The sequence below is a fragment of the Adiantum capillus-veneris genome, chromosome 19 (genome assembly GCF_014529385.1).
Source record: "Adiantum capillus-veneris isolate H3 chromosome 19, ASM1452938v2, whole genome shotgun sequence".
NCBI lineage: Eukaryota > Viridiplantae > Streptophyta > Polypodiopsida > Polypodiales > Pteridaceae > Adiantum > Adiantum capillus-veneris.
In genome coordinates, this window is record NC_140949.1 from 42,686,207 (window position 1) to 42,704,415 (window position 18,209).

At 41.6% G+C, this 18,209-nt stretch overlaps 1 protein-coding gene across 1 annotated transcript; it reads left to right on the plus strand.

Annotated features, from left to right (window-relative positions):
- Positions 1 to 4,012: 4,012 nt before the first annotated feature.
- On the plus strand, positions 4,013 to 6,934 carry LOC147433902 (pentatricopeptide repeat-containing protein At2g13600-like). Its single transcript, XM_086490518.1, has one exon. It carries the CDS (start codon positions 4,026 to 4,028, stop codon positions 5,658 to 5,660), a length of 1,635 nt encoding a protein of 544 aa, XP_086346644.1. The 5' UTR covers positions 4,013 to 4,025; the 3' UTR covers positions 5,661 to 6,934.
- The last annotated feature ends 11,275 nt before the right edge of the window (positions 6,935 to 18,209 follow it).

Genomic DNA, 18,209 nt, shown 5'->3' on the forward strand with positions numbered 1-18,209 from the left:
AAAAAGATTCTAAGTAAAGATAGAGTCCTCACTTGAATCCATATAAAGAAGTTGACAGATTCGTTAGCCTTGAACACGTTGTGCAGGTGTCAATGAACCCTATCATTTGATATACATGTCCTACTTAAAACCTTTTTAACTTAAACCTACCATCCAAGTAGTGTTTGAATAAATGAAGTTATCACTGTATATATATATATTTGTGATTAGAAGGCAATTTATTCCTCCTGAATGAGTGTAAAGTGTTTCTTCCTTTTAATTTGTTTTAATTTGTGATCAGAAGGTCATCACTCCTTCATATCCAAATAAGATCATAGGTTATAAATAAGGTTAGTAATTACCCTAGTTTTAAGAAATTTGTATTTATTTATTTAGTTAGATTAAGTTTTGATCAGAAGGCCATTATCCCTTTTGATCCAAGTGTTTTACCCAATCTTTTGTCCCATAGAAGTTTAAGATATGAAGTTTTTATGGCCAAAACCACTATCATTTATACAATGAAATCTACATAGATGTGTTAAAGTCATAATCTCTTAGCAAACTAGTGCTAGCAAGGTCATTTGTGAAATCAAGTGCTCAATAACCACAAAAGTTGACAAACTAGGAGAATTGAATATCTTAAAGCCTTCCTAGTGTTATCAAAACTTAAAGTAGTACTAGAACTCAAAAACCTAGAGCCATTCGGCTACCTTCTTTTTAACATAGATTTGTTTCAAAAGTATGGTATGAGTGAGAACTATTTCAATAGTACAATATTTCCAAATAATGATTGGCTAGCAAACAATCTTTTACTACTGATATGATCAAACCTCTAAGAGTATGCAAAGTAAAATGGTTTTTAGGTTTTTAGAGTTGAATTTTTTCCTGGGAATTTGTATAGTGCCTTAGAAAACATGAAAGTGACTAGTACTCTAAAAAGCAGTAGTACCATTCTAAAACACTTTTCAACAAGTCCAAATGTAACAAAAAAATCCCCCAAGTAAGAATATCTTTTTCAATGCATTCGGCTTACCACTACCACTGTCTCAAAAGTTTACAAGAAATAGTCCATTTATACTAGGAATTTGGACAAGTAAACCTAGGGATAGTAAAATAAGTGAAACCTTACTGCCAAGAGCTCAAGGGGATGGAGCACATATTTCTCAATCAATCTCAACAAAATTACCAATCCCAAAAACTTCTACTATAATAATAACTTTGTTAATTACAGTAAACTAGGGATCGACATATCAAATTATGTTATCAAAACATCATTTTTGTCGGATTGTATTCAGTAGAACCACTTAAATGTTAAATGACTCCAACACTAGTACCTCAATACGAGTAGAAAACAAGAAACCTGCCATAATTTAAGGGTGTTATCCATTTTTTTTTCCTTTTGCAACAGTCTCTCAGAAATAAAAAAACAAGCTAAGTATATCTAGCAGAGGTACGGCACCAACCTGAGATGGATGATTTTGTTCAACCATCTCCATTTTGTGGAGCTTTAGGAAAAAAAACCATGCGACAACAACAGAGCGTATGCCAAGGCTAAGTGAGGGGAAGATTCAACCCTCACCTCTAATCATAGTAGCACATGGAGGTCATGCTAGCATATTTGTGAGCAGAGTATCCCACATGCGTCACTTACATGATCGATTCATGGACCAAGATTATCAATAGATGCACAAGAAGGAAAGAGAAAGAGAAAGAGAAAGACAAAGGAAATACCATATTGTGAAGTAGGCATGGCGCGATGAGCAAATGGGACCCCCATGTCTGAAGAGCTTGCAAATTAAACCGCCTGCAGGAGGCTAAGGCAATGGTGTAGGGGAGAGGGATTCTGGTATTGCAAGGACAAATCCAGCAATTCATCACCCAGCCCGATCAGGAGGAGAACCAACAATAAAGGCTATGTACCCAACCATGGCAGTGTTATCAACGCTCTAAAAAGTGCTTTAAAAGGCTTGTTCACGCCTAATTATTGGGGGAAACTAGCTTAGAGGTGGGTTCCACTAGTAGTTGTGCCAAAGTAAGGGTGGTAATGGTTGGTGTTTCAATAAATCTACCAGGAGAGCTACAGACTTAGTTAATGTAAGGGTTTTTTAAAAATTGATTTCAACCCTGAAGTATAATCAGAGGTTTAGTCCCTAAAAAAATGTTTGACAACCTCATTACTATCTTCAGGTCTAAATGGTGCAGAGAGGGAATTATCCTTAGAGGGGGCTACAGTATTTCAGCTATCAATGCCCACTGTAGTATTTAATGGTAGACCGTCCTCAACATGGTGCAGAAAAGGTAGTAGCCCCAAAGGGGGTATAGTATTTCAGGCTTTAATGGGAGGTTCTTCAATACATAGGTTTACATCTAGATAAAAAAATAGTTAATCACTTTGAGATAGATATTTCAAAGTGTAAGATAAGTGAATAGTCTGTAACAAACTGACAGTGATGTGTGTGTGTGTGCGTGCGTGTGTGTGTGTGTGTGTGTGTGTGTGTGTGTGTGTGTGTGTGTGTGAGAGAGAGAGAGAGAGAGACAGAGAGAGAGAGAGAGAGAAGAGAAGAAGAAGAAGAACTTTTTAATGCCATAGGAAAAATCCCAAAATGAAACATAACTTTATTATCACCCAAGTTGTCGGATATATCTTTTGGGATTTTTCCTATGGCATTAAGAAGTCTCTTCTTCTTCTTCTTCTTCTTCTTCTTCTCTCTCTCTCTCTCTATGTGTGTGTGTGTGTGTGTGTGTGTGTGTGTGTGTGTGTGTGTGTGTTGATAGGCACCCTTGCCTCTCAAAATTCAGAGAATTTAAAAATTTTCAACATGGTCCACATTTTAATTCTTAAACATAAAAAGAAAAAATAAAGCAGAAACTGATAAAATGCCCACCACGGAGCAATCTCACTCCCCATTCGGGGTGCCAATGTCAGGGTTGGTTTTTGCCAAGCATTTTATCCATTATTTCAAGGTATTTTGCCTATTTTCTACATGTGAAAAATGTTAACTACCCTTTAAAAAATACACTATAATGCCAAGAAAATTACAATATCTTGAAGGGCAACGGTAGCCGTAGTGAGACAGAGTCCCTACTCTCTCTCTTTGTGTGTGTGTGTGTGTGTGTGTGTGTGTGTGTGTGTGTGTGTGTGTGTCAATAGCATGGATAACAACCCTTTCATTTGCATGCATGTCAAAGTGAGACATTCCAAATCCAATGCAAGGATGGGCGATCTTTCTCCCTTTTCTCAATTTCTTAACAGAATGAAAACTTGCACAAATTTTATAAAAACATAAATATTGGTCTTGAGAAAAGCCCCTTGAAAAAAGTCTTTTCGATTCCTACACTTTACTTTTTGCAATTTAGATTAAATGTTTTGTAAGGTGTTTTTTTTTAAAGTGAGCCAGTGAGTTACACATGGAGGCCCTGTCTTTCCTTAAGCTCCCATTATATATAGTATAGATATAGATTGGCTAAATAAAGAGGGAAGACAAATACTCTATCAAATTAATTGAGGGAGATGGTTGGTATTGAATAATATATATGGTGTCCTTTGGAGTTTCTTTCATTATTCTATTCCTCGTGTGTGTGTGTGTGTGTGTGTGTGTGTGTGTGCGTGCGCGTGTGTGAGAGAGAGATTACTCATTCTTAGTCATCAAATAATTGAATTAATTGTGCTTTTGTGAATCTAAATTGTGTTGAAAGTGCTTGAGAAGGAAACATGAGGATAACACACAATTCACAAGAGATGGTGGAAAGGGTATACTCTAATGGTACGCTTATTGACTATGATCGTTATGCGCAAAGCTCGACGCTGCTAGTGTACCTTTCACTCTCAAAAGCAATTTGGAGGGCTCCAGCTTCCTACGCGGAGGAGGGGGGGGGTGGTTCCGAAATACATGTCATTATTTTGACTCAATGGTGAATGCCACATCAAGTGGCCTTTTAATAGGCCTATCGATTCTAAGAATGCTACTCCAAGTGGCCTTATTAGAGGACTATAGATAGCAGAGACCCAACAAAATTGCAGAAATTTGGAAATTGGAAAATGATTCATGTTGTTGAGAAAACAGACAACCCGGGAGCTGAAGATCGGGGCAAGGAAAACGAAAGCCATCCATCACTTAGCAGAGGTCGAGGAGGGCTTCACTCTCGGCAATAATGACCGCTCGCAGGACGTCGCCATCGTTGCCTCTCTAAAAGTCTGCGCTGATGAGAGGGATTTGCTTAAGGGCAGCAGACTTCATGCGGACATCCTCAAAAAGGGCTCCCTGCACAGCAACATCTTCATTGGCAGCACCTTAGTCAACCTGTACGCCAAATGCGGCGCTCTTGCACAGGCCCAACAAGTGCTTGATGAGCTTCCGTTTCCTCATAACGTTTCTTGGAACTCTCTCATTGCGGGATTCACCCAACATGAGCATGGCGAAGCCGCACTTAAATGCTTTGGACAGATGGTGCGTGAAGGCCTTTCTCCGGACCCGGTCACCTTTGCTTGCGTCTTAAAAGCATGTGGTAGCACTGGAGCTATTGAAAAGGGCAGTGAATTACATGCGGACATTATCAGGCAGGGCTTATTGTGTACAAATATAGTCATTGGGAATGCATTGGTGGACATGTATGCAAAGTGCGGTTTTATTGCCAAGGCACAGCATGTGTTTTGGGATCTTCCATCTCGAAACATAATCTCTTGGACCACACTCATTGCCGGATATTGCCAACACGAGCATGGAGAAGCAGCACTGCTTTGCCTTGATGAAATGCAGCAAGAGGGCCTTTCTCCGAATGCAATGACAATTGCGTGCGCTTTAAGGGCCTGTGGAAGCATTGGAGCATTTCAAAAGGGTAAAGAGTTGCATGACAAAATTGTCTCACAGGGACTGTTAGGAAAGGATATAGTGCTTGGGAATGCTCTAATGATCATGTACATCAAATGTGGTGCACTTGTAAAGGCACAACAAGTGTTTGATGAGCTTCCTTATCGGAATGTAGTATCTTGGACAGGCCTAATCACAGGATATTGCCTACATGGACAGGGAGAGGAAGCACTTAACTGTTTCGATCAGATGAAAAAGGATGGTCTCTTCCCTAACGCAATGACCTTTTCGTGCATTGTGAAAGCATGCGGCAGCATTGGGGCAGCTGATAAAGGTGAAGAAATATATACAGAGATTGCTAGAATGGGTGTTTGGGGAAACAATACGGCTGTAGGGAATGCATTGGTGGATATGTATGCCAAATGTGGTTCGCTTGCAAAGGCAAGAGAAGTGTTCGAGAAGCTCCCTGTCCAGGATGTGGTGTCATGGACCGCCCTAATTGCAGGGTATTGCGAACAGGGCTATTGTGAAGAGGCATTCAATTTTTTTGAAGGGATGACACAAGAGGGCTTCTCGCCAGATGCAATAACGTTTGCCTGCATTTTGAAAGCTTGTGGCAGTGTAGGAGCAGCGGACAGGGGCCAAGGGTACTTTGAGACCATGAGTACCAAATATGGCATAATTCCGACGTTAGAACATCACACTTGCATGATCACTCTTTTTGGCCGTGATGGGCATTTCAACAAGGCAGCAACAATGATCAAGAATATTCCATCTTTTCAATGTCTTCCAGCGTGGCGTACATTAGTGGGAGCTTGTCAAAAATGGGGGAATTCTAAAGTTGGACGGTTAGCCTTTGAGCATGCAGTGTGAATGGTGGAGAAGCTTTATGTTTATTTGAGTACCTTTTGGTAAAGGATCAATTGGAAAATCAGATACAATCCTGCGTCGGAGCTGCCAGATTGAGGCCACATGTGGGGTTTGAGTTTGGGAAGTCAATGGGAATTCAGATTGGTGCGAGGGGATGCAAGGATCATCCCCTCTTTGTGTGAAGTTGAGTGCCAACAAAAAAGTACTCAAGTTTGCAATTCACAGACCTTGAGAGACCCGGTGTAAAAGAGTTTAATGGCACAAACAGTGAGTCGAGGTTATGTTGAGAAGAATGCGAGTGGTGTTCCCTCGGAACAGTGTCTTAAATTCTGAAGGAAACTTGCAATGAGGGCTATGATGCCCGAAGAAATGTGAAACGACTCGAAAGGGTCATGTGCAATGAAGGCTAGGATGCTTGAAGGAGTGGGAAAATGAGTTGAAGAGGCCAGAAAGGGTTCCTTACAAGGTGGCTTAACAGGGTCGTCATGCACAACCCTATTCTTTCAATGCCTCTGTTATCTCTAATTTCAATTTAGCGCTTTATATCCCGTATGAAAATTTCTTGCAAGACCGTCGTAGAATCTGTCTGGCAACACCCTTTGAGAGAAGATAACTTGAGCATTGAGCTTCACGGATTCAACATATCTCATGGAAGTCGGGTGCAAACAAAAAGATTTTATGCAAATTTGGCCTAGAATCAGAATGCATGGCATGGTGTTTGCTGATGATAAGAGCATTAGCATTCAAGAGCTTTGCTTTGTGAGAAAGATTGATATCAATCTCATCATCAGAAAGCCATGAGGACAGTGAATTCTTGAAAGTGTGTATGGTTGTGAAGGTGATAGAAATTGGGTTTGTGTAGAAAAAAAATAGAAATTCTGAAAGTAAAGCCAATAAAAAATTGGATGTGTGCGTGTGTGCACATGCCCCCCGGGGGGAGAGAGAGAGAGAGAGAGAGAGAGTTCATAGTATACAAATCTAAATAATGGAGAATTTCCTCTCTTCATTAAAAAGAAGAATCGAGCTAATCTACCACTAGCAAAAGTGTAGTAGTTTTCATCAACTCATATGAAGAAGCCTGCTTTATCTTTCATAAGAATGGCATTCTTAGCCACCTAAGAAATGTGAAGGCTCCCAAGAAGCTTGAGATAGCTTGATTTTTGGATATGTGTCCAAAAAAAAACTTATGGTAACTTCCCTCAAGGGTTGAAATTATGAACTAAATAAGGAAGAATAAAGAGAATGCTTCAAATTTCATGAAGAGAGTCAGAGATTTAACTAACAACTGATAAACTTGAGAGATATGGTCGTAGACAACAAATTAGTAATTGTGATATTTTTCATGACATGAAGGAAGGACAAGAAGATCTCGTTTAAGGCAACAATAATTTTGACAACTGAGCTCTCAAAGAGAAAGGTTGACTATAAGCATGGCCATAGGAGAGAAAAATAGCTAGAGAGGGGAAATGGGACTTACTTGCTATGAGAGAACTGTAGCTATTTGGCATAAATTCATTTCTTTCCAACCCTTACTCTCCCATTGTGGGTTGAACCCTCCTATGACAGCCGAATGGGGACTCTCGGGATTAGCTCGGTTTGATTCACATCTTATTGCATGCGCTAGGCCATGTTCCTTCCACTTTTGGGTACCTTGTGACCTGTAGTTTTCCTTTTTTGAGGTCTGTTCTAGGACTTTTTGTTCAGTAAAAGCAAACCAAAATCCCTAGGAATTTTTAGAATGGATTTTGAATGTTTCATTTTTTATGGTTGTAGAGCTTGGAATTTCTGTTCCAATTCACTTCAAACCTCATTCAGTGCCAATTTTGAGCATTTTTCCTCTCTTTAGTCTAAATAGACATATTGAGAATAAAATTTTCTTTTCCACGGCCCAAAAATATATTTTGGGACCAAAATTATATATTGATGATTGAAAAATATCAATGGCATGTCCTTGTCCTTAAATCATAGCACAACGCAAAAGCTTAAGATCGTCTCACCACCAAGAACTTGCAGTTGCTTGCATTTAAAGAGACGACTCTATATTTCTCAAGCTCGTAATGGCTTGTTTTGAAACAAGTTTCATGCATGTTACAAGCAAAGGGTTGGCAACAAGGAGAATAGTGACGTGATCAATACTATTGTGTTAACTTCCAAATATGGTTGCAACAATGCACGCAAAATTGAAGAAGATGAAGGAGCTCAAGGGTACAGATTACAAAGCTGTATTACTATTGAGTGTGCTAATACAAAGATAAGACTTAACCTAGACTGATGAGCACATATACAAGCCTCGGGGGTTGGGGGGGGAGAGCCCACACACACTAGTATCATAATACTACCATATTATGGTAGCAAACTCCCCTTACGAGTGATGCGATAAACACAACTTGGCATTCATGGATAGAAAAGTGCTAGATTATATGTGCTCAATCCACAAAGGGGACGAAGTCCAAAGCTTTGAGAAAAGCTTCGACTTCTCACAAGGTAGAGCCTTTGTGAAAAGATTAACAGGGTTCTCCCCTTAGGCATATTACCCAAGTTGGCCTCTTTTGCATAGAGTCTCTCTTTGACATAATGATAATGCACCTCAAGGTGCTTTATGCAAGTAGCAAATCGTATTCCTTGCAAATGCCAAAGCACTCTGACTATCAATGCAAACACCAAAGTTAGTCCTTTCTAAGCTTAGATGGTGGCCTTGAGCTTCTTGTGTCCACATAGGAGACCACTCCTCCTCTTTCATAGCTACACCAATGTGTGCATAACTATCAAGATTTCATTCCATTGTGCTCATCATGCACAATCAATATTAAGACCGTGATAAAGAAAATAAATAAATGCAGCTTCTTGATACGTGTGGAAAGAATCCCAAAGAAGGAAGGATGGGCAAAGCAAACTAGCTTGGTCAACCTTGGCAAAAAACCAAACAAACCAGCAAGTTGTGAGGTAGCCCTAGAAACATTTGGTCAAACACATTGTCATACATTAAAGTTTCTGAAATCATGGTTAGTAATTGGAAAGGCAATCAAAAATGAAAAAAAAATTGTAAGCTCGTTGTTCGCTCCACCCCCTCGTGCAATGCCTTCCCCTGCCCACCTGTCCTTGGACTACAGCATGTAGCCCCCCCCCGTCTTCGTCCCCCCTCTTCTTGCAAAAGGCAAACACAAGATGGCGGACCCTCCTCCATCTTAGAGGGATTCTACTGAAGCCCCCTCGTCCAACATCATGGAGCTGACCCCTCAAATTTCTCTTTCGCCATAAGAGTAAGCGAGCCTGATGGCCGAGGTGGAACGGCTCCAAGCCACCTCAATCATTTGCAAGATTGTTGGCACACGGCCTAGCAGTGGGGAGATTTGTGACTTGCTCCAAGCCCGACAAAGTGGGAAAAATCATTGTTGTGCATATTCTCAAGAGAGGCTATTACCAGATACAGTTTGAGTCTCCATAGATGGCAGCCATGGCAACAACAATAGGAACTTTCTTCATTGTATTCATCAAATACCATATCACATGCACATGCACCACAAGTAGAAACATCTTCTTCATCACATGACCTTGAATTTTGCACTTTAAAGTCCTTCTGCATGTTCATTATCCGTGTCATGCAACACGGTGTGATGATATTGATGAGCCCGCTAGGTATTCAAGCGGCTCAAGCGTACTTTTGAGAGGCATCACGGCTTTGACCTGACTTCACACGTTCTTGAGGAGGAGCCAGATCTTCGTATCTTAGTCTGATTCCTAGGCTTGAGGCAGCAATATCTTTCTTTACTTTCCAAGATGAGTTCCATGATTGGGACGGTCTTGGAAACCCCTGTGAACACGCCGCCTGGCTACCCACTATGCGGGTTCTTGACACACATACACTCTCATAGGTGGTTTTATTGCCTCGTGTGAGTGTGATTGGATCAGACAAATTGTGGACTATTTGTACCTCTAGAACTAGTGCTTCATTGCAAACAGATGGGCCATCTTACCAAGGCCTATCCACACAAGAGAGCTCAACCAGCTCCACAACCATAGGCCCCTAGTGATGTCCCTCCATCGACTTTTGATTCCCCCCCACCACGGCTTCGAAGACTCCCAGAGATCAAGCTTTAGCAGTGAAAACTAGCCATATTGACGAGGGATGGCATCAGGTCCATGGTAGTCAGGCACCTCGTTTGGGTGGTTGTCCTACTATTCCTCTGCAAGAGCGTGTTCCTATGGAAAAAAACTCCAGACCTCTACAGCAGGAGAGTGCCACAAACCCCTCCACCTCCACCTCTTTTGGATAGGAGGATTTTTTAGATCCCTTCCACCGCCAACCCCCCTCCTCTACAACAGACCGCCCCATCCCCCTTCACCTCCACCTCTTTTTGGCATACCTCTCCCTCTCTACCTCTTTTGGGTAGGAGGATCGGCGCCATCGCCCCCCCCCCCCCCCCCCCCGCCCCTTTTCCTTTCTCTCCTCCAGCTCCTAGATCCAAATGCACTCATGTTGCATGCTGCTCCCTGGGTGTGCGCGTCTGCCGCACGTGTCGGAGCTAGGGACTTGCCGAGCACCGTATGCGAGCCACGAAGGCTGCAAGCACACAACTAGTAGGCCTAGCAAGCTCACAGAGAACACGGGTGTGTCACTCACCTCCCTACGCTTGTCGCCGTGAAGGATTCCTCGCCGCGAAGAAGAGGGAGCCGCCGTCGTACTACGCTCAACTGCCTCGCCGCCGTGCAGGTGCCGTCGCAATGCTCGATCACACACACACACTCTCCCTCACACACACACATACACACACACACACACCTGTCAGCACACAATGGAGATGGGGATGGAGATAGGGCAAGAGCACTTCTCTATTGCACACTGAGAGAATAGGTCAATTTTAGGTTTAGGTGACTTTTATATGATCTCGCCCCATTCACATTTGGGTGCCCATGCTTAGCCAACTAACCCTTGCGTGTTCTAGTTAGAGTGCGCCTCTCATCGGAGATCACTCTACCCTTTTCCTATTGGACCGACAAGCCCGGTGCCTGAATCTACTAAATAAATAATATGGCGTCCGTCGTAGGCGATAGGGTGTCCGTGAGCCACGAGGGTTAACATGCCCCCCTTCCTGATGTAGATTCCGTCCTCGGAAGCTATTGAGTTGAAGCTTGTTATGTCCATGTTGTAGAGCATCTGGATTTGAATCTACAAGGCAAAGTCACTGTTTCAGCAAAGCGGAATTATATGGCCATAAATCATGAGGGGAATGTAAAGTACATGTGGAAATGAGTAAATGCAAGATTTATGAAATGTTAGACTGCCATTAAGGACAAATAAATCGCACTTTGAGTAAATTAATTAATCAAGAGTTTTGGGCTTATGGTTGAGTCTATCAATTAGTTAGCTATGACTAAGGTTAAAACAACTACTCTAGTACTAGCTAAGCTAAGAAGATTATCTAAATGCAAAATTCTCTAATTGTGCTTTTAAGCTTTGATTAGCCAACTAGCTCTCACAACTACAAACAAAAGCTTGAAATGTTAACTGTAAGCGCGATGGAATTCTTTTAAATGTCATTCATTTTTTTCTTTTTTTCTTTTTTACTTTGGTTCACAATCATTTGACGTGTGTGCTTATTTTGTATGTCCGGAGCTTTTTACTTCTCAAAGAAAAGCGCCCACACTGGAAACCTCTAGGGCTCTAATACCATAGACAATACATGTGAGTGAAGTACCAAATCAAGCCAGGATTTCTCTTCCAGCATTAGATTTTTCATTTGTGGCACTTATGTTTTTTGCTTCCATTTCCTTTGTATTCTCACTAGTGTTTTTGTTGTTTAAGTGAGCAAGCTTCTCTATGCCTTAAACATTCCTAAGGTCTCAAATACTCATATAATTTTATCAGCTAGGCCTAGTGGTCAAGTAAATGAGTTAACCTAAAGTCACGGTCTCCTAATCTCAAGGCTCATCCAACTCTAGTTCCATCAACTTAAGCAAAGACAAATTTATACATTTAGAATGGCAGATAACAAACATAACTATTGCACTCAAACAAACCATGAAAAATCAGTATTAGCAATTATACATATCCACCAACATGAATCATGGAAAGTAGTACACCTGCAAGTATGGAGTTGCTCATTTCGTCGAAGCAGATGTCCTCAGCTATGGGATGGAAATCCATATAAGTCCTACCTAACACATCCAAAAAACAAGCACTATACCTCTAGGAGGCATGTCAGTGTGAAAAAATTAAAACTCCTAGAAAACAAACTCAAAATACAATCCATACCCCTAACCTACCTATATGTCATCCCTTTCAGAATCAAGGAAAGAGGATATTATATAAACCGGGTGGCCACCCTAAGGCTAGGCCTCTATCCTCATCATCTAGATAAACGAAATCATTTTCCGTGAGGCCATAGTCTTCCTCGGTCTCTATTATTTCTTTTTCATCATCCTCTTGCGCAAGCGTGTTAATCAAGAACCTCGCGATGCGTGGATACTCATCTTGTGCAAATGAATAAGCATGTGCCACCGGAGAAACATTCGCTACTGGGTAGGGATCACTAGTTATCCATAGACGTATCAGCCATTCTAACTCCTCAAAATTTTACTCACGCGCAAGTCTCTCTACCAAATCCCATTCGCAAGAAAGTACAGTGTAGCAGATGTGAAACACTTGAGAAAAAGAAAAAGGGTACCTTTCATAAAAAAATAGAAGCGCACGCCTCTGGTGAACTAGCCATCTCTGAGAATACAGATAGATTTGGTTAGGTCTTTAAAACATGAGTTGTTTTTGTGTGCTGCTTGATGTGACATGGTGAATTTAGACTTATGTATAGGATCTGTTAGGGTGCTCTCTCGTTGCTAGTCGCTCTTGCTCTTTTACTTTCCTTTTTTTTTGCTAGAACTAGTATAAGGCTTTATATATACATTCCCTAGGATTGGAGATTGAGAGGTCAGGGAGGAAGGTTGAGAGGGAAGTAAGTGAATGATGGATTTCAGCAAACACTCCCCCCTTCCTTGGGTAGATCATACCTTTTGGAATGATGTTGTCACCTTTTGAAACCAATTGTTCCAAGTTGTTACGGATGAAGGCTTTAAGCAATAGTTTTCGATCGCCCTATGAGTTTCATCTGGTTGCAAGGGTGGTAAGGTACTCTCCCATGATTTTATTTGCAACATTGTTGTAGATGGTGAACCTACAACGGGAGGTGCAAACTCTTTCTTGCTTGTATGGATATGTACAATGGTAGGTGGAGGTTGTGTCAAAGCTTCTATTTCCGTATAGGAACTACATGAAGAGCAAGAAGCTTCATTTGCCTTCCCCGTTCCTGAGCTAGGTGGAACAAATCGTTCTTTCTTTGGTACCCAAACTAGCTCTGAAGCAGGTGTGTCGCATTCCGTGATTTTTTTCTTTCCACGACCTTCAATTTGTTTTGGAGCCACAGGATTGATCTCACATGGGCCCGGTGACAAGTAAGAGCACAATTTACGTTTTGGCACCCAGATTTGATCATTTCCTTCATAGTAGCCTTGGGCTTCCAATAGTTTTTTAGGAATCCAACGCAACATTTCTTTACATTTCTTGGGGCGAATGGGACGTCTCTTACCAGGCTGCTGTCTTTTAGCATCGGCTATGGTTGCTAAAGAAGCTTTAGGGACCCACATGTATGTTTTCTTTGTTATATTGGGATGGGTCTTGTGTGTCTCAAGCTTTATTTCAACTACATCAGTTGAAGCTCTAGAGACTTGGGCTATGGGGACATATGGTTCAACCTCTTGGACATGCAATGTTTTGGGTTTTATTTTCTTAAGAGGCAATATCTCAAGGACTATGGCTTGTGTGGCAGGGCTAAGAGTTGGTTTTTGCGTTGTGACACCCCCAGTCCCCCAATCAATAGTGCATTTGGTGGCTATCATCCACGTGCGTCCTAGGTTTATATTACCCTCCATAGTTCCAGTGGGCATGACCAAAAAGTCTTGAGCTACAACCCCATTGTCATAACTGACAGAAGTGTGCCAGATTCCAAAAACCGTAGTTTTTTTCTTGTTGACACCCTTGACTTGGATAATACTCTCAGATAGAGGTAGCTTCCCTAACTGACACCACACCCCATATGATAGCAGATTATATTTAGCACCCGTGTCCAATAAGGTGTTATATAGCACTTTTCCATAGGCACTATTTAACTCAATAGGGTATCGTAGAGGCGTGTCAAAGTCCAATCAATCATCCTCTGTTTCAATGTGGAATGCATGTGTAACTCCAAGGTTAGCCTCTCGCTGGTGTCTTATGCGTTATTGGCGCTCTTTTGCCTCAGGTTGAGCTTGTATCTTTTTCAATTCTGTTTGAGCCTTGGCTGTCTTTTTCGTATGGATGGCACGTAGCTCCTCTTGGCTTAAAGGATCATAGTATCTTTTAAATTTTCTCCCATTGAGGAATCCAATGGTTTCAACTCCATCAAGAGTCTCCATACGAATGGTTCCTTGTGGGGTGATCTCACATAATCTATATGGTCCTTTTCCCGCATATTTCAAATTTTTCTTTTCGTTACGCACTCCATACATAAGGACTTTATCACCAACATTGATATCTTTGTTCTTCAGATGACGGTCAAACCATTTCTTCCTCCTATCTTTCTCCACAAGTGCTTTTTGCACAGCTAATTGCCTCTCTTCATCTAGCCTTTCAAGGATATATAATCGCTCAACCAAGGGGTTACCATCCCAACCTTCTTGAGAAGCTACTCGAAGACTAGGAACGACAAACTCCCATGGCATAACCGCTTCTTGGCCATACACCATCTTGAATGGTGTGCAGTTAATGGAAACTTTATACGCAGTACGATAAGCCCATAGAGCTGATGTAATCTTTAAATCCCAATCTGTGCGATGAGCTTCCACCGTTTTGGTTAAGATAGAGATTAAGGTCTTATTGGTGCTCTCAACCTGGCCATTTGCTTGCGGATAATAAGGTGTAGACTTATGGTGAGCTATCATGAAGTTAGTAGTGAGTTCTTTGATTACTCCATTTATAAAATGAGTACCATTGTCACTCACAATCTCAAAGGGACAACCAAATCTTGTAATAATGTTCTCAAAGAGAAACTTGGCAGTTGACATCGCATCAGCCTTTCGTGTCGCCCTAGCTTCCGCCCACTTTGTTACATAGTCAGTGGCAACGATAATATATCGAGATTGAGTGCTACGAGCTGCCGGACTAATTGGGCCTACAAAGTCCAAACCCCATTTTTCAAATGGTTGAGTCACTTTAACAGGATGTAAGGTCATCCTATCCTTTCGTTGAGTGATTTTGTAACGTTGGCATTCATCACATCCTTTTGCAAAAAGTGATGCATCCTTAAATAAGTTTGGCCACCAATAGCCTGATTGCAACACCTTTCTAGTTGTTAGTCCCCTCGAGAAATGTCCTTCGGCTATACCCATGTGGGCTTCTTGCAGTATGTACAAATACTCATCCTCACGGGCACAACATCTCAGAATATCGTCCTTCCCTAGCCTATAGAGAGTTCCTGCAATGAGAGAGTAAGGTTCACATTCTTTTAACAGTTTTCGAGCTATGTCCTTACGAAGCTCTTTGGGTGGAAAACCATTAATTAGAAAGTTCACAATCTTCTCACTCCATTCAGGTATGGTTTCGACTAGGAATAGAGAAGTATCGGGTAATTCATCATCGACTCCAGTAGGGGCTTCACCATTGGGTATGCAAAACAAATGATCCGGCATGACATGTCTTTTACCAGGTCTCACCACAATGGTAAAATCAAACTCAAGGAGAATTAGCAACCATCGTGTGATTCTTCCCGTGGAACAAGGTTTATTTACGAGATACAACAAGGATTGATGATCAACATAGAAAAAAAACTTGTTGGCCAGAAGGTAGTAGCGAAATTTCTTCACTGCATAAATCATACCTAACCCTTCTCTCTCTCTCTGTAGTGGTGTAGTTTCTCTCGACATCATTCAATTGACGACTTGCAAAGCTGATGGGGTAGTCCAATTTATGTTCTCCTGGTTGAGCTAGAACACACCCAATAGCAAAGTTTGATGCATCAATATGCACATGGAAAATTACATTCCAATCGGGCACTCGTAGAATAGGAGCGCTAGTCAAGGTCTTTTTCAATGACTCATAGGCATAGTCACACTCCGCAGTTCAGTGGAACTCAATAAGAAGCTTGTACAAAGGACGAGCTATCTCGGCAAAGTTTAAAATAAACCGTCAGTAATAACCAACATGGCCCATGAATCTTTGAACTCCCTTATAGTTTGTAGGTGGTGGCAATTCAGCAATGGCTTTAATTTTTCTCTCATCTGTGGAAATCTCATTTTTGGAAACTATATGCCCTAAAATGACTCCATGTTTAACCCTAAATTGGCATTTGAAAGGATTCAAGGAGATGTGATACAATCTGCACTTCTCAAACACTTTTCGTAAGCATGATAGATGTTCTTTCCAAGGGGAATAAACACAAAGATCATCTAAGAAAGCTTCGCAAAACTCCCTCAAATATTCTCTAAAAGCAGTGTTTATTAATCTTTGAAAGGTAGCAGGGGCATTGGTTAAGCCAAAGGCCATAACACGTAATGCAAACACTCCAAATTCGGTTATAAAGGCTGTTTTAGCTTGGTCCTCTAGCGCAATTGTGATTTGATTGTAGCCAGAGTACCCATCTAAAAAGCTATAAGCTTCCTTCCCTGCAACTCTTTCAAGCACATGTTCCGAATATGGAAAGGGGTAATGGTCCCTCCTAGTGGCGGCATTGACCTTCTTGAGATCTACGCACACTCTGAGTTTCCCATTCTTTTTGGCACAATCACTATTGGAGACACCCATTCTGAGTGCTCAATAGGGTATATGAATCCGCATTCCACAAGATTTTCAATCTCTTCTTGAACGATCTTTGCATATTTAGGATTCATTGGGTAGGGTCGTTGGTGAACTGGTTTAGCCATGCTATTCATGGGGATTGTGTACTGCACCACGGAAGGTGGAACACCTTTCATATCATGATATGTCCAAGAAAATATATCCCTGAATTCCTTGAGAAGTTCTTTAAGTACACGCTCCTCAGTCGCTGTTAGATCTTGGGCAATGAAGACAGGTTTAGACTCTTCTCCTGGGTCTGCTAACTCTATTTCCTTTACTATCGCTAGACCATCATAGACTCCATTGCTCCCATCGATAGGTTTTCTTTGAGCCTTTGTATACACAACCTTACATTCCTCTGTGGTATAGGATTTGAAATGTTCAGGTGGTGCAGGGTGTAAGTCTGTGGGGTCCTGTTGTTCTGTGGACTGTGATTTAACTTCTGATTCCTTTTGTTGTTGAGCTAACTCTCGATTTTGTTGTCTCCTTACGGTACGGCTCAACCTTGGTGTTAACCCTCACGGCTCACGGACACCCCATCACCTACGACGGACGTGTATTATGTATTTGGTAGAGTCAGGTACCGGGTTTGTCGGACCAATAGGAAAAGGGTAAGAGTGATCGCCGATGAGAGGCGCACTCTAACTGGGACATTCAAGGGATTAGTTGGCTAAGCATGGGCGCCCAAGTGTGAATGGGGTGAGCTCATATAAAAGCAAACTAAACCTAAAATTCATTCATTCTCTCATTTGTGCAATAGAAGAGTGCTCTTGCTCCATCTCCATCTCCATCTTCTTCTTCTTCACCTCCTTGTGTGTGTGTGTATGTGAGAGAAAGAGAGAGAGGGAGGGAGAGTGTGTGTGCGATCGCGCATTACGAAGGCACGATGGTGGCGAAGTGGTTGAGCGCGGCACGACTGCAGCTTCTTCTTCATCGCGACGAGGAATCCACCACGAAGGCGAGCGTAGAGCGGTGAGTGACACACCCTTTGCTCTCTTGAGCTTGCTAGTTTAGGATTGTTGTGTGCTTGGAGCCATTTGTGGCTCGCACACGGTGTATCGGCAAGTCCCTTGTTTCGACAGTGCGGCAAGGAGCGCACATTTTTGGCGCCGCTGCTTGGGAAATGCCCTACACTAAGCTCGATTAAGCACTTTACTCTTTCTTGTGATGCAATTTCAATTGAAGGATTTGTGAAGAAGGAAGGTGTGTGGTTGTGTGGAGAAGATTTTTGTTACAGTGTACTGTATTTTTTGTTTTCTGTAAAGAAGGAGTTACAATTTTTTTGCAATGTGTTGTTAGAATTAAGGTATTAGCTATGGAATGTTAGTTCTGTAAGGTTCAATGTTAGTTCTGTAAGGTTAGTTTTGTAGATCTGTTAGCTACTGTAGTACTGTGTAAACAGTGTTAGAGTGTGTGTGGCAGTATCTCTATTAGCTGTAAGTAGATAAGTTAGGTGTAGGTTAAGCGTGTGTGTGCGCGCGTGCGCGGCGCGGTCGCGACGACTTTATAAAAAAAATCTTTAAAAAATAAAATAAAATTTAAAAGAAGGATCGGGCTGGGGATCATTCCCCAAGCCCAAGCTCAAACCCACACCTCAGTCCTCAGTTTTAAAATATAGTTTATACACCTTTTTATATTTAAAAACTATTTTTAGGATTTCGAGGACTATAAAGACTATTTTTATGATTTCGAGG